The sequence below is a fragment of the Passer domesticus genome, chromosome 4, assembly GCF_036417665.1.
Source record: "Passer domesticus isolate bPasDom1 chromosome 4, bPasDom1.hap1, whole genome shotgun sequence".
Classification (NCBI taxonomy): Eukaryota; Metazoa; Chordata; class Aves; order Passeriformes; family Passeridae; genus Passer; species Passer domesticus.
In genome coordinates, this window is record NC_087477.1 from 72,046,757 (window position 1) to 72,070,159 (window position 23,403).

Genomic DNA, 23,403 nt, shown 5'->3' on the forward strand with positions numbered 1-23,403 from the left:
GTTCCAGGGAATGCATCCAACCCAGGGCTTACCTCAGCTGCTCACCTTACCCAAGAGCTGCTGTGTCAGACCTTCACTGTCTCACCTGCACATGGCTGTACCTGTGCCAAGTTTTAAAAACTTTTCCTCTTTCACAGTGCCTGCCCATGATTAGAAAAGATGTCTGAGAAGTATGGGCAAAACTGAACATCTGGTGCCACATAAGTAACCTATGGCTTCCTTTAGTGTAGGTATTCATTTGAAAAGGAAAATGTTAACCCTTTCCTCATGGCTGAGAGAGCTAATGGGAGAATGAAGGTGATACTTTTCTACAAAGCAGTGATAATGAACAATACTTTTGTGTTGCCACCCAGAGTGTTTGGCACAAGTACAGTGGAATAAAGAGAGATTAAAAGAGCAGTGGACAGGGAATGATGCTCATATTTCCCTACATGCTTTAGTGCATGAAAACAGTACTTATGTGGAAGCTACTCCAACCCTGAGGTAACAGAGGCAAATTGAATATGCAGATCTGGGAAGAAGAGTCTTCATCATCACCTTCACAAAACTCTTCCTATTTTCATCTACTTTTTGTGCCCACTTCTTGTGTTTTTCCTTCCATTTCCTCCCACCCTTTTATTAATTCTTTCTACTGAATGTCCATCCAAATGGCACTAATGTCTTAATTGTTCCTGTCAAATTGTTGATTCTCTGGATTCTGTGTCCCTTTTCTATGCTTAAAGTATTGTGCTCTTTCTGACAGAAAATACCTCCTACTTTAAATTATACACTGCTTTAAAAATATAAAAATAAATCTGGTTTTTTTTCCTTAGTCTAAGGAAACAATATTATCCAGATACTCATGAGGGATGCTGCAGCTTTTATTGCACTAATATTATGGTGATTTAATGCTTCCATCAATTAAATTATACTGTTAAAATGGGTACACAGAGTAAACAACTAAACCTATTATTTTGAAATAACAGCTCTTGTCTTAATTGGTAAGGTGTGGCAAGAAAAGAAATTACTATTTTTGAGACAGGTTTTAGGACAGTTTACTTAGCATTGCTCAGACATTTTCATTTCTATAATGGACTTCCTTTCATAACTACTGAACATGTTCATGGTATTTTTCTATGAATTTTTCATCTCTTCTTACTGGTACAAGAACACTGCTGACAAGGTTTTTGCTAGAATTAATGTATTCCAAAACTATCAAGAGTAACTATGCCAAATCTGTTTCTGAGTATACCATGGGCTAAAGAAATTCATTTTCAGAGGTGTTGTGAAAAACACGTGGAGCTGAAGGCTATTTATTGGAATGAATCACACTTCATGCAGGTCTGTTTTCTTGGATGGTTACTGCTTTCTCTCTTCCTTTTAGGAAGTGTGGCTAGTCTTCCCTCTGGATTGATTAGAAACTACTTGTATGCCAGCAACGCTATAAGCATGATCTCATTTCAGTAATACAGGCAAATCAGTTTGAGTTGAGTGACTTAATAATAAAATATATTTAAATGTTGCTTAGCATAATCTTTTGCAGTTACAAATTAATTTTCTAGAAGACAGACTTTTCTTAAGCACTTCAGTACTAAACACATGCCTAAATATAGAAATACAAACTTCACAACAGAATGTGAAAATATCAGTTTATATTACATGCAGTTTAACAGAAGCAACATAAGAGTTGCTCAGATTATTAGACATCCCAAGTATAATTCTAGAACTCAGTGATGATTATATGGAAAAGCTGTTAATTTCAGCCTGTATCTCAGTAGTGCACCTCAGGTGTTCAGACAGCCATTTCTATTACATTTCATCATCTCAAGTAAAAAATGTTCATAGAAATCAGCTTAAGTCCAACATCACCCTGTAAACTTTCAAAATACTTGTAAAATGATTACTGATTCTCTAGTACAGAAAGTATGGCTTTTTTATTTTGTTCTTGTTGCAACAAGGTTTTGTTGTTTTTTTTTTAATCTGGGCTGACAGCAACCTCATGCAGTTAAAACAAGTGTGTAGATCTGGACTCCTTCATCAAGGAGCATGGAGGCACTGGAGTCAGTCCAACAAAGGCCACTAAGATGATGAATGCACTGGAGCATCTTTTCAATGAGGAAAAGCCAAATGAGCTGGGCCTGTTGTCAGAGACTGAAATGTTATGGTTAATGGCTGTAACATTGTTATGAAGGAGCTTTGCCCATTATGGGAACACTGTATAAAGAAGCTGTGACCATCAAAGCACACCCCACTGTGATTATGCCTCTGAATGCAACCTTGGACTGTGGGTTAAGCCACCTAAGGGAACCTGAGATAAGGTGACAGTATTGCTCAATCATCTCAGGTCTAGGGAAAAGCAAACAAGGCTGAGGGAGAAGAACACATCCACAAGATAACCAAATCCAACAGCTGTCCTGAAAATCATCCCTGGCTGGGTTCAGGTTGGGGAGGCTGTAGCCCACAGGCTCATCTGCTGAGGCCAGGTTGGTTCAGACTGCCCCAGCCAAGGGGGGAGCAGAGTTTTGGGTGTGTGGCATAACCTCTGGTCAGAGACACTGAACATCCTCCCTCACACAAACTCACTCAGCTGTAAAACCCCCACCCCGGGAAGGCCACATCCATGGCACATTCATGTGAAGGGCAGCTGAGGGGGTGTGAAAATCCATCAAAGACCCCCAAAGTGCTCCCCAGACTGACTCCTGAGGCCTTGCAGCAGAGCACTGCATGTGATGCAAAGGCATGCAACAGATCCAGTCTGTTGTGAGACTGTGTCAAAATTGCCCCCCACCCGTCAGGGGAGATACCTGGGCATTCCCACCTGGCACAAATGTTTATCAATCCATTGAACCCTGTTTTTGGGGGACCCTCACCACCAAGAAAACCAGGACAGGATCAACAGGACACAGAGTGGTGGTACTTTCTACTTAATCTGTCTCTGTCATTATCTTTTTCTTCCCTCCCATCTTTTTTCTATTTCTTTCTTTCTTTCTTTCTCTTTTCTCTCTCTCATTTACTGTTAAATAAAATCCATACTACTGACTCTGGCATATGGTCACATTTGCACCTAAATTCACCCAGAGGCATCTCATTCTAAAAATTTTAAGGACCTGATCATAATACCTCTTCAGCCTGGAGAAGAGAAGGCTCAGAGGGATTTATCAATGTACATAAAGACCTGAAGGGAGAATGCAAACAGCATGGAGCCAGGGTCTTTCCATTGGTGTCCAGTTAGTTACAAGACCAGAGGCAGTGAACACAAACTGGAACACAGGAGGTTCCCTCTGAACTTCAGGAAGTGCTTTTTTTACTGGGAGGGTGACCGAGCACTGGCACAGGTTGCCCAAGAAGGTGATGGAGTCTCCATCCTTGGAGATCCTCCAAAAGTCATTTGGACACAGTCCTGGGCAACCCGCCCTAGGTGGCCCTGCATGAGCAGGAGGGAAGAGCAGCTGACCTCAGGATGTCCCTTCCAACCACAACCATTCTACTGATGCCATGAGTCATAACTGAAATTGAAATTTAAACAGGTGCCGTGCCATGTTATTACAGGACTTCCATGTTTATCCTCTGTAGCTGTAATAACTACTGTAACAATTTGCAACTGTGATAATGTCAGATGGGAACTCATCATTTGTGATCAAGTAATGCCAAAGTGAAATCAGTGGAATTGATAATGGAAGCTGTCATCAAGTCTGAGTTGGTTTACTCTCACTAGTGTTATCAGTATTCATATAACATGTGAGTATATAAGGTGTGCATGACAATTCATTTACTGCACAGGTTTAGCTGGCTTTAACGAAGGACCTGATTAAATTCAGCAATGTGCATCTTCAGTGTAGGATCAGACAAAAGCAACCAAAGAACATTTTACATCAAGCCTTGCTGTTATGAGGGTTGGTAGCCAGAGTGGCAATTTTACCCTTGAACTGGAATTGCTTCTGTCATGTGTGACTCTGCCTGTGCTGGAAAGCAGCAGGGGAGGCTTTATTTTATACTTCCTTTATAGCTGCTTTTCCAGCTACCACCCTCATTTCCACCTGTTCCCTAAGCATGTTACATCTGTTAAGCACACCCACTAAATACCAAATCAATTGTATGAAATAATATCTTGAAGGAAATGTGAATAGCAGGGGGAGCAGATTGCAGAACTTTGTCATATCAGAGTTAAGACATACTGTCAGTCTAAGGAAACAACAGGTAACACATGGCTTGCATATTCCTGATGAAAATTTAAGTTTATTTTGAAGTAAACAGAAGCTTCACCATGTTTATTTAAACTTGTTTTGTGTGAAAAAAAAAAAGTTTTATGCCTTCCAAGGCAAGGAAATAATGACACTGGGGACCACATTCTTATGTGGGGATTAAAAAGAGCTCAGCAGGTAGTGACCAAAAGGATTTAACTGACATTTTAACAAATGAAAGCTCCCCATGATCTCCTGCAAACGTAGAACTTGTGAAAGTCCACAAAGTAACCTATATGAATGACTGAAATTTAAACTTCATCTTTCTACTCGATTCTACTTTGAATTTGTAGTTTTTATTGATCAATTAAAATTGATTAATTTTATTAATTAGAAGCCATTCAAAGTACCATATAGGGACCTTGATTTATTTAAAGAGCTCAAAAATAAAAATTATTTCTAAAATGTACTAAGTTCACCATCATAACAACAGCAACAGTTACTTCAGTTTGCAGTTCACTTCCTGCCCAGAAGCCTTCCACATATGCGGCAGAAATACTAGTACATGTAGGAGAAGTAACTTAGAGGGCATTTAGAAAAAATCAGCTACTGGGATTTTTTTTTTACAGCCCTTTTTCCCCATTCCCTTCGCTCCTGTATCGAGAAACGCCGCGCTAGGAGGGGGAAGGTCCGGTGCAGCACCGGGGCTGGCTCACACCGACCCTGCCGCCGCCACACCGCTGCAGCGGAGCGGAGCTGCGGCCTCACCCGGGGCTGGCTCACACCGACCCTGCGGCCGCCACACCGCTGGATCGGAGCTGCACCCTCACCCGGGGCTGGCTCACACCGACCCTGCGGCCCCCTCGCCGCTGCAGCGGAGCTGCGGCCTCACCCCGGCCCCTCCGTCCTCCGCCATTTTGCAGCGGCCCAAGCCCGCCCCCGTCCTGACACCCCTCGGTCCCACGGGTGGGCGGCCATCCCCCGCCCGCTGCCACACCCGGTACTGCTGTACCCCGCGGTCCTGCGGCTCTGCCACCGCCTGCCCCTCCGCCCCGCCGGCCCTGCGCGACCGCGACGGCCTCCGCCTCCTGCCGCCGGCCCCGCCCGGCCTCGCCGGAGCCCGCCCCCGGAGCGGAGGGCGGAGAGTGGTAGCGGAGAGGGGAGGGGGCCGCGGCCGATGGGCGGGGCAGCACCGCCCCCCGGGGCTGCGGGCAGCCGGAGGAGCCCCAGTCGGCGTCCGGCCGCCTCTGGAGCTGCGGGAGGTTCGTCACCGGCGGTGCGCGGTGCTGACTTCGCCCGGCCGGGCTCGGTGAGCGTCTGGGGCGGGACCCCGCGCAGGACGGCCCGAGCTGCCGGCCCGCTCCCGCCCCCCGCTGGGGCTCCCTGGCCTTCCGGAGAGGCAGGGCCGCCCGGGCACTCTCGGACCTCGCGGGGAGCGAGGCCGAGCGACCCCCGGTGCTCCCGACTGGGAGCGGCTGGCGGCGCTGGGTGCGGAGTCACCGCCGTGGGTGCGGAGTCACCGCCCGCTGGCTTGTGAGCAGCGCGGAGGAAAAGTTGGCGGCGCCCTTTGTAGGACCCGCGCAGAGTGACTTTTTGGGACGGGAGTGTTCTTGCGAGCTGGCTGATAGCGAGGTGAGCTCCTGCTCACGGCTGGGCTGGAGAGGCCGTGCCCGTGCTGCCCGTTCTGGGCGCAGCCGGGCCCGTCCGAGCCGCGCATCCCCCGCGGGGCGCCTCGGGCGCGGCCTGGCCGCGCTCGCCGTCCCTCTTACAAAGCGCTAAGGTCAAGTTAAAACTGGAGGCACAGTAACTTTTTGTGATTGTATAATGGTTAAAAATACTCATGCTGGTTTACGGGGAAGGTATTTTAATCTCTGTGTTTTCCGAGGGCTGTTTGAAGGTTGAACTGAACTATGTTGGTTTATTTATAACTTGATGTAGAAACATAATACAGAAACGCATTTAGTTGTATCAGTAAAATATCTTCTGGTTTAGGGCAGCTTAATTTTTGCAGCCAAGTTGTCAAATTACAAGTAGGATGTTTGGCAGTGGAGACATTGCTAGTACTCCTAGCACCCTGTCGTGATTTTAGTGTCCTTTGAGTGGAAAAAGTTAAGTGGTGTCTGTGGTTTTGGCTATACTGCTGTCATCTTTACAAGAACATCTTCAGGTTGGTATTCTGGATTAATTCTGTGTTTATACAGAATTTTAAAATACTGTTTATTGCTAGAAATATTCTAAAATGCTCCTTGCAAATTGCTTAACTTCAGGGAAGTTGTTCTTAAGCAGTAAGAGTTGCTATGTGTTATGCTGTGGCAGTCTTTTGTCTTTGCTACTTTTGTCTTGTGAAAGCCAAACTTTCAGTAGGCATTTTTATGCAAGTTTGCTTATTGAGAGAACTTTTTACTGTAGAGCAGAGATCCCTCTTGTTTTTGAGAGGGCTTATAGTTAAAAGGCCCTCTCTTGTAAGGCCTTTGCCTCCCTGCCATGTATGAATTGTTTTGGGTTTTTTTAAGTTGGATATGAATGTATTTAAAATAAGGTAATTTTGAAACATGGGCATTTAAGTTGATAATGTCTAAAAACAGCATCCTTGGTGGTGTTCCTCCTCTGATTTCCCATGCAGAGTTTACATCTCCTCCTGCTTTGCCTTCTTATCATTATTCTCTGTCTCCTGATTAGGTGATGACAGTTAACTAGGCCTTTGACACAAGTTTTTCTATTCTTGTCCATATAAAATGTCCATAAAAAGTTTGGGGCTAGTCTTTATTTCTAGCATGTATAAGCAGAACATTAAATTCAAAGAAGAAATGTATATGCAGCATTTACAGGATTGGTTATTAGTTTTATTATTTGTTTATACTTGTAACCCAGTTGTTATTATTAGTTAGGAAAAAAAGCAGTCACTTTTCTGGCACAATGTTGTATATGTGGCCAGAATCAGCTATAGCTGCTCATGCTGGGAATTACTGAAGAATGTATAGCTAAATCCTGAAGTTCCTATCAGCCTTCTTAATGTTTTCTAGGCTTTTTGTTTACCTACTTATACAAATACATTCAGATTTCCAGTTTTTATTCATTGTGAATGAATAAAAAGTAATTCAGTTTTATATTGTAACCCTGCTTTCTGATAATTTATCATTTTCTTCTTTGGCAGCTAAAATGAATTCAGATCCTGATCCCACCTCAAGTCCCTCTCACCCCCAGCAGCATCTTGGAAGGTCCCAGCTAAATGCTGCTCCTGTGGGCCATAGTGGGAACAGTCAGAGACCTGGAACATCTTCAGCAGATTCTGCAACTTCTTCAGTTCCTGGCTACTCCCGTAGCAGGGAGAAAACAGAAAAAAAGGGTAAGTATAAAAGCAATTCTTATGCAAAATTGGTTCACACACAATAATCTCCCAATGTTTAATGTATATGTATTCGAGACTCTGTTTAATGACACTGTAAAGTAGGAAAATAAATTTCTCTAATTTCTTTTAACCTGTTGTTGTGGAAGAGTCTTTTCTACTTCAGCTTCCTTTGTGCATATTTTCGAGCTTTCATATCTAATTTTTCAGGTTCATACAAAGCAATAGGAAATAACTTTATTTGAAAAACTGGCAGGGAGATTTAATTAAATTTAGCATAATAATGTTTCAATTTAATTTCTTTGTTTGGCTAGAACACACGCTATAACTATAGCTTTAATATGAATTCTAATGTGGATGCATAAGATACTACTGTAATGTAGACTGATGGAATAATGAACTGCTACTTGAAGCCAAAATTTATATTGGCAGTAAGATAAGAATTTGGATTTACAGTCATGATACACTATGAAAGGCAGAATGATGGGGTTCTTTCCTCCCACTTGCTGTGAGCCCATTGAGTTTCAAAGATTGTGGAAACTGATAGGATGAGAGTAAGGTCTTGTGCAAAATGTGGAGCAAAACCACCTGGCTCCTGTATTCACCTGCTGACTTCCAGTTTTAATTAAGTTTCTAATCTAACACTTGTGCAAGATGGTCTTGTGCTCAAGGTCTAGCTCATCTCTTGCTCTTTAACGTCCTTTAAAATTGGACTTTAGACTGTGAAACTGCTTATGTACATGCCCTTATATTCACAAATATGAGTTTCTCTACTAAAGATAGTAAGGCTATTCAAGAGTTTAAAATCATTAAATATGTAACTATCTCTGTGGCACTTACCAGATGCAACTGAGCTCTGCTTGTAGTTCAGGCCAGTATTATGGCTGTGTCAGCAAATCTACTGTTTGCATCTAATTCATAATTGACTGTTGGAACCTTATGGGTTCCCTGTTCCCAATGAAGGAGAATTTTTTTGGATACCTGAATTTATATCATGCCTCAGTGTTCAGTACCAATTTTGTCATCTAGCCCACTTGTAAAAGAATTGAGAGATTATGGAGATTTGACAGTTCTAACATTACCTACATGGTTGCTAATTTAGAGTCAGTGCTAACAGATATGTTTTCTTTCTTCATTTTCCAGTTTCTTAGTGTGCTTCAACAAGGAAAGAATAGTGACTATAATAGGAACATGATATGAAGTTGTCTTGGCCTTAGTTATACTATGATTTGAAAAAGCAATACATAGGTTTCTGTTGTTGCCCGCATTCATGCGAGATTCTGGAAATCAGCACAGTCTGACTAGTGGTGTTTTGCACATGGGTTCTGTCAGCTATTCTTTTCTAGCTAATTTGGAGATTTTCTTACTCTACACAAATGTTGGACTTTTAAAATCACACTGATTTTTATCTCAGTTCTCTTTGCAGTCCTGTGTATTTGGTAATGATCCCTACCTATGCAGCACTGTATTAGAGATGCTGCTTATTAAAGAGGGCTTTTGAGCATTGATGCATTTCTTCTTTTCAGTTGTGACTCATTCCTGATTGCTTTAAGTCTCTTCCCATTAAAATATTATGGGTGCCTGGTGCCACTGTCATTGCCCTTCCCATGCCCTTAATATACTCAAGTATTTAATGCAGCAGAATGAGCTACCATTGCCATAGTGTCTTGCTGGAATCTCTAACAACCAACATTTTAGTGAATTTAGATAGAAAATGTCTTCAATAATACATAATACAGGACTTTCTTATATGGCTTATGGTTTTAGAGTTATGCCGTTTGTCATAGTGCTAACAGTTTCTAGAACTGAAAACTTTATGAAAAGAAAGGAAGTTCTGGTCATCAGAACATAAAAATGGGCATTTTAGTAGGACTTTAGAAAGAACTGCAAATAAAAATACAAATTCAAAGATGTACATATGAAAACAAATACAAAACAAACTGATATGTCAAACATAAAATTGCCTCTTCAGAAATTCTCAAAATATGACCTCAAAGAGAAGGTGTTCCTTGGAATCACTAGAGCCCTTACTGATAAATAACATTTGAGTTTCTCACAGGTCTAGGAGAAGGGAAGGATTATGACTCTCCGCCAGGGCATGTTGTGGTTTGGTTGTATGAAAGGAAATATGCTCCAGACCAGATGTTCTGGGAAGGGCTGCTCTGACTTCTTTCTTGGAAGATTAAGAAGTTGGGTAATTTTCAATAGTCTCTGTAATCATGACTAAATCAGAGTGATGGAGAAGAGGACAGAAAAGACCAGCACACTAATATATAGAAATTTGTCTCAAATCTTACTAAATACGTAGAACACTCCTCTTTAATGATGACTTAAATGTCTTGCTCAAATTTAAATTACTGTAACAAATTTAAGTTTGTATATTTTTTAATAAATCAGCTAAAATGTCTGTTTAAAAAGGGGAAACATACTCTGTATCTCAATTATTTGGGAAGGCAGTTTCAGCTCAGGACTACCTAGCACAGGCCCATGTGCCCTTCCCCCACAGAAGGTCACTGGTATACTGGGCTGCAGTAGTTGAAACATTGCCCAACAGGTGGAAGGAGATCCTTCCCCCCCAGTCAGCACAGGCGTGCTTCATCCAGTTCTGGACTACTCAGTGCATGAGAATCATGGAGAGAGTTCAGCAAAGAGCCACAGAGATAATGAATGAGCTGCAGCATCTCTCCTGTGGGAGACAGCTGAGAGAGCTGGGGCTGTTCAGCCTGAGGGAGAGAAGTCTCAGGGGGATCTATCAATGTGCATAAATAGCTGAAGGTAGAGTGCAAAAAGGATGGAGCCATGGTCTTTCCAGCAGTCTCCATCACAGGGATCAGAGGCAGCTGGCACAAACAGCAGATTCCCTTTGACCATCAGTAAACACTTTCTTTGTTTTTCCTGTGACGGTGACTGAGCACTGGCACAGGTTGTCCAGAGAGGTGATGGAGTCTGCATCCTTTGAGGTACTCAAAAACCATGTGGACACAGTCCTGGGCAGCCAACTTAGGTGGACCTGCATGAGCAGAGGGGTTGTAACAGGTGACTTCCAGGGGTCCTTTCTTACCTCAACCATTTTACTAATTCATGTAATATTCTTGACACCATCTGTATTTCTGATATGTCCCTTTTCTTCCAGTTGTTGTTAATATACACTCTGTTTAAGGCTATAGCATCAAAGTGAATGTTAAGTAATTTGTTTCCTGGAAGCACAAATCTCATCATCTGTTCTGGCAGCATTATCCATACCTTGTAGTGTAATCCAACAAATTAATGAATGCCTTGGCTCTGACTCAGTAAAGCACTTAAACACAAACAATAGCCTCAGCAGAACAGGTACTTCCTTTGGATCAAACTCTTATACTACCATTTTTTTTCTTAGCAATTTTTTAGTCTCTGTTCTGCTAATGTATTGTTAGTTAATGTTTATGTTATTCCTTGAATAATTTCTTTCACAGTGGGAGGTAACAGTATTTTGAAAATTCACTGAGCAAATTTAATTTAGTGAAAAAAATAATCAATCTTTAGGATAATTTATAGATACAGGTTTTGTTGTGTTAAAAAAGAAAAGGAGGGCATTCCTATTTCTACTCAAAACTCTTGCATTCTGCTTATGTATGGCTTTGGTTTTCCATTCCTTGTATATGTAGGAATAGAGTGAATGTCAATATGTCAGCTTTCATGTTTAAAAATAAATGAGAAAAAAAATGGTTACTCTTTCAAGGATGTTCATGGACAGGGAGCTTACTAGTGAGCAAAGCATATACACTAATAATTAGGGCTCCTGAAATTTTAAAGCCATGGAGTCATCAGTATTCATGTAAGCAAATTACAGGAGAGTTTGTGTATAGCAGGGAAGACCAGTTTCTGCTTGCTAGGGAAGTCTCTTGAAACAGACTAAGACCCTGATCTCAAAAGAGACTTTTATGTCTCTCAGGTGCACAGGCCCCTCAGTTTCTGGTCCAGGTGCTACATACCCCTGTCTGGTTTTTCTGTGTTTCTGTGTTTCATTCACTTTGTAGAATCTCCTTCCTTCAGATACAGACTTAAAGCAACGTGAAAAGAGAGAGCTTAGGTGAGAGCTCTGGAGCTCCCAACACAAAATTCTCCCAGTAGGCTTAAAAATATCATTCTTGCTAGAAGAACCATTTCATCTATTTACACACAGAACAGAGCTTGGAAAAAAAGCACTTTCAACATGGTGACTTAGTTAGTATGTGAGTATTTGTAGTACTGCTGCTATTAATGTTTTTTGAAAGAGATGCCTGAGTCTGCAGTCAAGGTAAGTGCCCTCTATTGCTGAATTAGAAAGTAGATCTCTGTCCCAGGAGATGGTTTAAATCAGATGAAAGGAAAACAGAATTGAGAGTCACTTCTCGCGATCCTGTCGTGATCAGATACTTGACTGTCATATCTGGATTCAAATAACTGCTTCAATTCAGCCACAGTGATAACTTGAACTGGATGACTCTCACCCCAGGTGAGCATTTATTGTGCTGGAGGTTATCTGGAGGAGTTCCCATGTCTTGTAATGCTGAAGTACATTCAAGCATGTAAAGTGTCTTTAGTAAAAATTGACTGTCTGCCAGTCAGCAGATGAAAGTGATCATGCTAAGGTACTAGAGAAGCTGGGGAGAAGATGGTAATTTTTCATATGTGCACAAAACAGATTGTTACTGGTTTATTACATCATTCATGCACATTTGCTAGCCAATAAGGTTGAAAAGGAGAAATTGCAGAGCTAAGTGAAAGTGCTTGAAGAAAGGTCTCTTTGATTAAAGAACTAGTTGGGTTTTTGTCCATGGTTTTGCTGTAATCTCTTGTTCTAGAATTGGGAACACTTGGGAAGGTGTTTGTACAGAGAGCTTTGCAGACAGAAATCAATTTATTATATTTTGTTTGTAGATATACAGAGTTCTGTGTGTACTTAAATTATAAAAGTTTTTTTGTACCTCTAGGAAGAGAATTATTTTACTAATTGACTAACTTCAAATTTATAAACAGTAAAAAAATCTTTTAAACAGTTTACAGTGCATTGCAACAATTTATAACAGTGTGTCTCCAAGGCATTGCTAAATGATAGCTAACAAAAAGGGAACCTATCTAATTTACAAATATTTTCTAAGTGTTACCCTCTTCCACTTCAGGTTACAAAGGAGCTTTGCTTCAAAGCTCTATTTTAGCACTTCTGTGTCTTTACTTTTTGGCAGTTAGCTATTACAGACTAACTCTTGAGGCAAACTGAAGTGATTGTGCAAAGCTTGAAAAATCTCAAAGCGGAGGATTATGCCTTGAAGTATTAATTATTTAATAATTTATCTGTCAGTTTATTAATGCCCCTTCAAACTCTACTTTTGAATACTCAAGCTCCTAGAAAGCTCATTTGCCAGGCATTGCTGTAGGAGAGAAAGGATTCTATCCAAACAAAAGTTAATGACTGTATTTTTTGATAAAATTTTGGGACATCATCATTGTTGGTGCAGAACAATGGAAATAGGCTTGTTCCTGTCTGCTGCTATTGTTAGTGACATGCTGGTATTTTTGCCCTATATAGGAGGAGGATTGAACACCCATTTATCTGAGGAAACATTCTCCATCTTTCCCTCTTCCTCCATTTGAAATACATAAATGGGTTTTTTGGCTGATAACAAAGATACTATTACTGCTATCAGTAATAGTATCTTTGTTATATTCATATATATAGTGTATATATATATATATATAGTATCTTTTTTATATTCATATGATGAACCAGATTATGGAAGGTGCCCTAGCTCAGTCTTCATTAATTATTTTCCAGGTGGATCAGTTTCCTAATCTGTTTATAATAGCAAAATTTCTAGCAGAGTTCCAGGGTGCTGAAAGAAAGGGTAGAAAAGGAAGAGCTATACTCATATTAGTGAATTATGTAATGAAATGGGAGTGGCCCTATAAATTCTTTGGTGTGAGGGACTTGACATTCCTTTTGTGCAAATTTAAGAATTTAATGTAGTGATTGGAATCTTCCAATTCAGTTTCCTTCAGAAGAGATCCAGTATGTGAGTTCCACTGTGCAGACAAATCCCTGTTCCAGTACAGTAATCAAGGAGAGACTTGGAGCTGTTGTGTTGCTGGAGGGCCCCTTGCAGCAGCAGCAGCAGCCCCACTTCATTGTGAAAGTTAGAAGGTGAGACTGGGAACAGTAAACTGGGATGTAAAGGTAAACTTTGAAAAGTTAATTATTAGAAATGCTTAAGTCACTAGATTTGTGGATTTGCTAAAAAGTTGGAATGTTCCTTTTTTAAGGGCCCCTTTGTTTTGACAGCAAATGGACTGCTGGAGTGTCAATGTGGTGAAGTGCTCAAACTGCAGAATTGCTAAAATTCCATGTGCATTGTGCAGGTTGTGATAACTTTCTGTCTGCACCTACAAAAATATGTGGGCTTGGTGAGCTCTGTGGTCTCATCTTGTCACATTGTTTTTCATTGCTTTCTCCATTTTTGGTGGAAATAGTTAATATTGATGATTATCAACTAAGAAATGACAAAATGCTAATTTATTTTTGACTCTACAGTTATGGAACTGCAGACTTATGTTAGATTTATCGCAGCTCATCCATAATGGATTCAACCAGAGATGCTGGCATAGAAAAAGCAGCAGGACTGGCTCATTAGTTACATACAAAATTAATTTAATGACTTTAAAAGATCATTGTACAGTAATAGCTACGCTAGAAAAATACAGAATTGAAGAATGGTTTTTCCTCCACTTTTAAAATTTGTAGTCTATATCACTCTTAGTTTTCCACCTACATGCTTTTTTTTTTATTGCTCTCCTGACAATTTACGTTCATTTTGTGGGGGTGCAGAAGTTGTTCCCAGTTCAATTTAATGCTATTTGATGACTTGCAGTTGTGGTGTGACTAAGACTATTACCATATCTACAAATGCATTGCTCCTCTCAGAGAAAGTAGAGTTGAGTCCTAGTCTTGAACAACTCTGTAAACAAATGTTATTCCCGTCTCTCCCATCACTGTTATCACCTTTTAAAGTAGAATGCCTTCCAAAATATGGTAGTATAAGAACTTGGAATTGTTCTTGGGACAAGTAGGACTGTCTTAAGATCTGACCATGGAGGTTAGAGGCATAAAAAAAAAGTGCAATGTACTCTTAATTGTACCAAGCCCTTACTATGCAGTTAAGAATTCAGGAGGTTTCTGAATGGATGAAAGGATTCAACACTCATGGATAAGCATCTAAAGTTAATAAAACCTTTTTTCAAATCGTTGGTGTTTGTTGAGCAAAGTATTTCTTCTTCTCCTCCAGTCAGTTCCTCTGTCATTATATTTGATATGTACAAATCATGTTTATGACATGATGCTTGATTCCAGATTTAAGTGGAATGTCAGTCTTTCCAGAAACTTTACTCCTACCCAGTTATTGCACACAATACCACTGAGCTTTTGGAACTTGTGGAAAGTGAGTAGGAGTATTTCTCTAGAGACTCAGGCTGGCTCTCCTGAGCACTGAAAGCTCAACGATACAATCCAGTGACACAAAAAAGCTGTTAGAACCTGCATTTGCTGTTATAAAATGTACAGATCAGATTTTCTAAAAGTACATATTCTACCTGTGGATGAATTGAGGAGATCTGACATCTTTCACTTGGGAAATAAGCTTACATAGCATCTTTTAACAAAATAAATTATTTTTATTTTGCATTATTTGTGTATGTCTTTACTCCTAAGGGTGTTTGAAAATCAAGAAAGCTTGTTTCATACTGAAAATAAATTCTTCCATAAAAAGCTGTGTGCTGTTCCTTGAAATTGTTGAATTTGTTTCATTTTTTTTAAATTAACTTACCAGATTTGTACTTGCAGAAAGAAGCATAAAATCCAGTCCAACACTATCAGAATTACCACCATGCACTTCCAAAAGGAGCTGGATGTATTATATCGGATGTGACTCTGCAAGAAAAACCTTGTAGACAGATTTGGCACAAAATGTGTTGCTCTGCCTGTTTTGGTTGATATCCATGGACAGGCACCCTCATAAGCTTTCATTTTCCTACTTTTTCTTGATTATTTATTGCTTGACAAATAGGCTTCAATTATTTACTTTGTGTGTGAATGCATTTTTGTCGCCTGCTCCCTATCCCATGTTATAAAGTTTCCTTCATGCTAGTAAATGATACTATTATACCATCATACTATTACTGAAAATCTACCACCAAAGGATTTTCTATAGCAAGTATATTTAATTTGTGAAAATTGTTAAAGCAAGTTCATTCACTCTTCTGACATGAATGAACTGCTTCATGTTTGTGACAGGGTGTTTTTCTCATGGTTCAGTCATGCTTTGGGGTTTGGGTTTTGTTGGGTTATTTTGCTTTCTGTTTTTTTAAGCACCAGAATAAAACAAGATTATTACAGTACCATCCTATCACAGTTTTGAACAGTGCAGTAAGACATCTACTGACTTCCTGAGAAGCTGTAACATTTTCTGACTATACTATAGCAAAGGTAAATACTGGATGAATAGAGAACAAGACTGATGAAAACTGAGCTGTAAGAGAAGGATTTCCTTTCAGCAGTTGTATGAGAGTGCCATTCAGTCATGCAGAGCTGAAAGATGCCAGTGCCTCAAAGTGCCTCAAAGAGGTTTTGCAGGTGGGTTGTCTTCAGCAGCTGGATGCTTGGTTTGTAAGAAACCAAATGATGCTTTTTCTTGTAGTTCATTTTGGGTTATTTCTAGCAAAACCTAGAAATCTAGGGAACAGAACACACTTCAGCACTGTTGAATGCAAACTGAGGATGAAAAATTAGTATTAAAAACTGACTGGCTTCGAGCAAGCTGATTGTCTTTGTAAATATGGTAATAGTTAAGGTGATACAGGTCCTTTGGTGCACCAGCCTAAATTCTTTTGGCACAGGATTCATAGCATGTTTTTGACCTTTTACTGGCTATTTCTTTTTCAGCCTAATCCAATGCTGGGTTATACAGCTGCATTTTAATTTTTTCTCTTATGAAACTTGTGGCAAAGACTGCTTCTGTGATTCTATAAACTTCATTGTAGAGCAGTTGTAACCTATCTGGAAGTACTACTTAAGCACTCTTAATTAATACTGAGAATGGGATAAGCTTTGCATGTTGCACTTCAGAGGCATGTCTTTATGGAAATTCCTAAGCAGAAAAAAAGGTTAAGTAAAAATCCAGCTTCAAGTCTTGATAATGGCAGTCATAGAAGAGGCTTTTTCAAATACAAATAATTCTATATCTGTCTTTTCTGTGCCATATCAATCTCCACCTACACATTCATTTGTTCATCTTACCTTGTGGAGCATGGTGGGAGGAGTGGAGTTTAGCAGTGAATATAGTTTATTCATATTAGTATCCACTCACAGTAGAAGCAAGTAATTTTCCTTGTGATTGAGACAGTTACTCCCTTTCAGATTCAATTACAGTAAAGCCTTCTTGCTAAAGCAGTAAAGTGGTGTATGCCTGAAGCTCCAAATAAGTACAGGGCTGTGCAATGTGACAAAGTTCAGTTCAGACATCAGTGCTCTTCATGGTACATAGAGAATTTGTTCATATGTGGGAGAAGATCTAATGTCAAAGAAGACATTCTTCACTCCCTGCTCCCACCCCAGTAATTTAGCTGGTAGAAGTGCCTGGGGTGAAATCTTGTTCCATACTACTCCATCAAATGTCTCAATTACTCTGTCAGTTAATAACGTGACACTGAGGGAGATGCCTGACATCCTGTGACTTCTTATAAGTACCCACTGAAGTTAAGTAGTGTGCTTTTGGAATAAAGCTAATGAAAACATGAAGTGCGGTTTTTCTTCCTCTGGATGCCATCCAGCTTTTTCTTACACCTGAACTAGCATGGGTGTGTTCCAGTGTAGGAAGGCTCACAGAAGCTGCTGTCAATACTCAGTGCTAATAGTAGAGATTGGTAACAGGCTTTGTCAGGTTCAAGATTCTTGCTACCTTTCTCCTGAGAATCATTTACTGTTATTTACAGCACACCTGTTAGAGCCAGGGGGCTTTTTCTAAATGCAGTGCTTCTGCTATCCTTTATTTTATTCAGAATGTTCTTTAGCTATTTGCAGCCTAAACATTTTTGAAAAGCCTTTTTAAACTCGCATAAATATTTGGCATTAGCCAAATACTTTTAATCTGTTCATGCCCTTGAGTTCTTATGTTTGGAAAGACACTGAATAGTCTCTGTGTTTGCCCACTCCATTTCATTCTCCTCACTTTCTTCCCCAGCTTATAAAGCTCTGATAATAGTGTCTTACTAGTACTGAACTGTGTTTTTCATAAAACACTGCTACAACTCTAAAGTGTTATGCTGAGTGATAATAGCTTAGAGCTTATCACTGTGTGTGCAGTGATAAAGTGCCTTCCTGGTTTGCTGCATTTCATCTAGCCTTTTTTCACTTAATTAGTCATTAATTCCTTTAATCTGCTGGTTTTATTTGAGGTGGGTTTTTTGTTTGGTTTTTTTTTCCTGAATAACACAGAATCATTGACAGATTTTGGCATCTTGGTATTAGCCCTTTTTTCTTTCACTCATACAAATGTATTGAGTGATTTAGCCCTTATTTTATATCCCCATGTGTCTAAACTGATAGTTTTTCCCCTGGGAGAATGAAAGCTGTGTTTTTCTAGTCTTCATATTCTGTTTCTTAATCTCTCACTTTTCCATGTAACCCTCATTCTAGTTTGTTTAGAGGACTTAGATGAGAAGCCTTGCTCCCTATCTTTAGAGATGTAAGTATGAGCTGGATCCACCTGTCCAACCCACTTTTTTTCTTAATTAGGGGAAAATAGGTTTGTAATTTTTTTTTTTGTATCCTTCTTAGTTGGAGGAACTACTTAACATATAAAGTAATTTATTAAATGTATTTAAAATCATATCCTGGTTTTGAATGCATATTTTTCTGGGATGTAGTTGAGGTTATTTTTGTTTCTTTCTGGCCTTTTTGCTGCTCTGTTTTTTGTCTTAGTCACATTTTTTCAAACAAAAGGTTAAGGAAACTACATTTAAAATTCTATACCTAAACCTAAAATTTGTAAGATCATTAGATCATTTGTAAGATTGTCTACTTACCTTTGCTTGGCTCACTTAGCTGGGCCACCTTGATAACAATTTTCACCTGTGTCAACTCTCAGATCTTCTCGTGGAATAGTGAAAATGGTTATGTATTTTCCTAGGTGTGTGCTCCTAGTGGCTCCTAGTTGGAGGTGTGTTCCCGCTGGGCAGGACTGAACAGATTTTGTTGTTGCATGTGCTTAGCTGTTCCTGACTGTTTTCAGTCACTTCAGGAATACTTCCTCTACTGTAAAATGGCAGGGCCAATCCAGAAATTTTGTTTTGTATCCTGTCATCTCAGATCCTTTATTCTTCGCAGCACATGGGTTTTATCCTCCTCCTACTGCACATTCCTGTCAGTTCTTTTTCTGAGCCCAAATGAATGCATAAAGTCATGATCATATAAAGTGTGTATGCCATACAGGTTTCCATCATACTCTTCGTGTGGGTGTTGCTTAATGCATTAATCTTTTGTTCAGTAGAGTTTCCATGAGCTTTAATATTCACTTGTAAAACCTGTAATTTCTTTTAAACTTACATATTTTGTATGAATGCTTCATTGTTACTTCCTGTCTGAGAAGGTGCTTTCAGTTTTCCTTTTATTCAAAGGTTTTCACGTTTTCATTCAAAGCACTTAGAAGTGCCCAGCTTGTGTTTGTTTAAAAAAATATTTGTTATGCATGATAGCATGACTGTCATGGGCACAGCCTCCAATAATTGTGTGAACAAATAGCTTAAAAGGTGTGAGAAGTTGTGATCCTTTAAAATATCATTTTTTCCTTCATTATTCCCTGTTCATGGTCTTTGACCTCTTGCTTAATCTGGAATTCAGGTGCTGTAGCTGTGACCTAAGAAGAAAGCTGTGTGCACCTGGCCAGGTGTGATATTAGCAGGCAAGGGGCTAAAACTCTCTTGAGCTGAGTAAATCCACTGCTGAGAGCTTTAATGTGTTTGTGTTGGTAAGAAAGTAAATCGACAAACACTTGCTATTCAGCATGCACTCTATTGATTCTTTCTGCCTGAAATAACTTCAGTAGATTTTTTGAAGGAAGGCAGTGATTTCTAGTGGTTAGAAGAGCACTGAGAAAATTGAGGGTGTTCTGTGTGATGGGTGTGTGTATGATCCACTTTGTGTGCCTATATTTACAACTAAATGTGAAAGGACTATTATGTGCCTTAAAAGATTTCAGAATTTCAGAATGGAAGTGTCATATGCAATGTCACTTAAAATGCTGAGGGTTTTGAGGCAGTGTTTGTCTAAAATGTGTGTAAAACATTTTTGCTAAATATGTGATCAGACACTTTGCAGCAAGTCAGCCAACTACAGTGATGCTCACATGATGTGATTCCGTTGTGTATATATTAAAAGGTTTGGGAAGCTATTGCATCTATTAATGATTTTCATTAGAATACTACAAAGGAAATCTTGTGACAACCCGGGTTTACTTTATTTGTCTTTAAAGTCTTTTGCATTGAACATATTTCTTATCCAGCTTGTGTAAATCCATTCTTCAAAACTTTGTATGAATGTGGAAGAATTTGCTGGGTTTGAGTCTTCAATAGAGTCCAAAGATGAGGTTTAGATATATTATTTAATCTTTAACCTGTAATGGCATCTTCTTTTTGTGATTCAAAATTTTAAGCATTGTATCTTACAATCTCATTTGGACTAATCCCCTACTGTGGATTGACTGCCTTTTTGTCAATTTAATGGCTAAATTTCAGAGGTAAGGAACAATAATTGCATCCCAGCAAAGTATTTAAGAAACTGAAATGTTTCCTTTTTAAACATTCCTATTTCTGGTCAAAACCTAGCAGAAATGGTAAAAATGCCTGCCTATGACAGAATGAATGCTAAATTCCCATTTGAGCTTACAGCAACAAAGCTGGAATCTTACTTTATGTGGCCAATGTGCCAAGTAATGTGTAAAACTTCAAAAAATAAGTAGCTATCTTTCTGTAGTATGATGACATAAATGCAGCAAAGTCAGAAATGCATCTGCATGATACTTTGCAGATCACAAATAATTTTTTTCCATTTTTTAAGTGAAACTGAGAAAAATTAAAGTATGCGGTGTCATTTTATATCTTAAACCTAAGACTTTATCACATAGACTAAAAAATCCAAAATCACTAAAATTTTATTAATAATGTTATTGTTACAATATCCATTAACTAATTTGTGTTGAATGATCTGTCTCTGGGAAAGCAGAATTAACTGTATTGGGAACTGATTTATAGAACAGCCTGATGATGAGCTAAGCTTTACAGTCTTGAGTTCTTGGTGGCAGAGTTGGAACTACAGCAAATATTAAGTACTAACCACCCTTCTACACCCTTGTTCTTAATTTTTTTTTATGCTATGTGCTGTCTTAAACTTTTCTGCTTTCTTTTGCCTGCAGTGCTTGTGAGCCTTGATTGGCTTGTATTAACGCACTTGACACAAAACAGCTAGTGAAGTCAATTTTAATTGTCATGAAAGATATATGAAGTATTGAAAGATGAGTGTTCCTGTCTTGTGGAAATTTTTATATTCAGGACAGAGTAAAATTTGACATTAAAAAGGAATGAGTTCTTAGCAGAGCTGGAAAATAAAAGCTTCCACTGACAGCATTTCCATTGCAATTCTCTTATGTGGGAGGAATACACAAGAAATTTTCTGACTAAAAAAAAGCTTAAGAACAAGGGTGATAAGTTACAGTCACCACTTCTTATGGTATTGTTATGGGGGGTGCAGATACTCCTGTGTAGTTGTTCAGTGTTGAGCTGAATTGAAAGAATGTTTGGCCATCCTTGTTCTAAAACACACCTTGACTGTGCTTTGGACCTTTTACCTTCAGAGACTGACCTATATACCTTAGGAATAAGTAGATTGATAATGGCAACCATGAAACTAGAGTCATTCATGCTTGGCCTGTTTAATTATGCTCTTGGTTGTCTTTTAAGCAGAGGAAAAATACTGCTGGTTACAAGAACTGTGTATACTAAGATAATATAAATTTGATCTCCACAACCTGTTCCTTCATCTTTACCCTGCAACTACAGAATCAACCCACAGGCATATTTTTAATTAACTATCTGTTATTTATATTCATAGGTCACATGTGCAAGTACATGGAATTGATAACTGGGTGGGAGAGATTGGGCAGTAGGTTGAAAATAACCACAGAAAGTGTTTCTTTCCCTTCGAAGTCAGCTCTGTTAGAACAAACAAGTTCAACAAGTTTACTGCAGTAACACCTTCTTTTTTTTTTCTCATTGAGGGAGGTAGTTCACCATAAGGCTGCACAATTTTAATTTTTCTCCCCATTTTTGCAAATACCATTATGTACATATTAATCTGCAATGTAATTTCAATAAAGTAACTACAGCCTGGTGTTGTAAAACATTCCCATGTTGTTTCTTCAGCTTTCTTTTGAAGTGCGTTTTCTTATCTAACACATTCTCCTGAGCAAAAAGAGCTAAGAGGGGTCAGAGCTGTTCCATGCTCCTGTGTGTGCCAAGTGGAGCAGGACAGAAAGGAGGAGACTTTGCCATATAAGCTGCCAGAGAATTGCCTTTCTTATTCGAGCTTTTATCAGTTTAGCAAACTGCTTTCTGTAGTTTGTTGTTTTTCTTATGTGTGTAAATTCCATTTAATTATTTAACACTGACTTACTAATGGTGCCTCCTATATTATCCAGAGTATCACTGAAATATCTGTGGTGTTCTCAACATGTAGAAAACCCTGAAGAGAAGAAACAAAAAGGCATTCCTAAGTCCGATAGTACAGAAATTGTGATGCACAAGGTTTTAATGAATTTGAAAGCACAGGAGGAAACAAGAAAAGTACTGCCTTGCCCAGCTTGTGTCATTTGAGTGGGGTGGGTTGATAAATATTTCACTTCTTTCAAACAATATGTTCTTTCCTGTAATTTATTGTTAGCAGAGAGCCCCTGAATGATGTTTGCTGGTGTTAATGGTGCCATCTGGAAAACAGGCTTCTGACTTGTTTAGAGTTCAAATTATGTTGGTTATATATCAGGGCAAGGAGATTAAGTAGTTAATTTTGCTGGGATGGTGTTTGCCTATCTTACAATAATATTTTTACAGCTTTTTGAAAAGACCAAGTACTGAATAAAAATTATTTTCCATTATTTGTCTTGTTTAGCCAGACAACATGTTATAATCTGGCATTAGAACTTTTCCAAGTAGAACTTGGCAGACAAAATTGTGGCATGGTGAAGAAGAAATCTTACTTCATGATTTGCTCTTGTTAAATACATTCATTTTAATGAAAGTGTTGGCTTGTATCCTATTCTTCTTTAAAAATGGTCCCAGTACCAGGGACAGTAAAGAATGCAAGTGACCCTGTTCTTCAGGAGATCATGGAATGGGGTTGATTTCTTCCTTCCTGCCATCCTGTGAAGAAGAGCTGGTGTGCCTGGCCCCTCAGCTGGCAGGGCTGCTGAGCAGCTGCTGGCATTGCTGTGCCCCAGTCAGGTAGGGACTGTCACTTGGAGTGGTGCCTGAACGTCACTTTCCTACATCTGCAAACTGCTTCCCAAGCACACTTTTTGTGCTGCCCCTGCCTTCAGGACTTAGCTGCAAAGTGTCACAGTGTGTTTGTGTGGGGTAGTGTGGTCAATAGGGATCAGACTTGGGTGCTTAGTGTGGAATTTGGGTCTGCCTTTCTAACTATAATTTTAGATTGGTTGGTTAGTAAAGTGAGTCCTTGGTCAGTTGTCCATTCTTACCCAACTTAAAACATACAAGTTGTATTGATTTTTCTCTTTAAAATTTTTCCAAACTAATTTGATATGTCATCTCATAAAAGAGTAGCAG

At 39.3% G+C, this 23,403-nt stretch overlaps 1 protein-coding gene across 3 annotated transcripts in view; it reads left to right on the plus strand.

Annotated features, from left to right (window-relative positions):
• Positions 1-5,277: 5,277 nt before the first annotated feature.
• WFS1 (wolframin ER transmembrane glycoprotein) overlaps positions 5,278-23,403 on the plus strand; it is a 32,587-nt gene continuing 14,461 nt past the window's right edge. Inside the window, exons 1-2 of one of the 3 annotated variants that reach the window (XM_064418716.1) lie at positions 5,278-5,469; positions 7,315-7,506. In XM_064418716.1, coding sequence (XP_064274786.1) covers positions 7,320-7,506 — 187 coding nt within the window. In that variant the 5' untranslated portion in view covers positions 5,278-5,469; positions 7,315-7,319. The other 2 variants (XM_064418715.1, XM_064418719.1) reach the window with 2 other exon arrangements.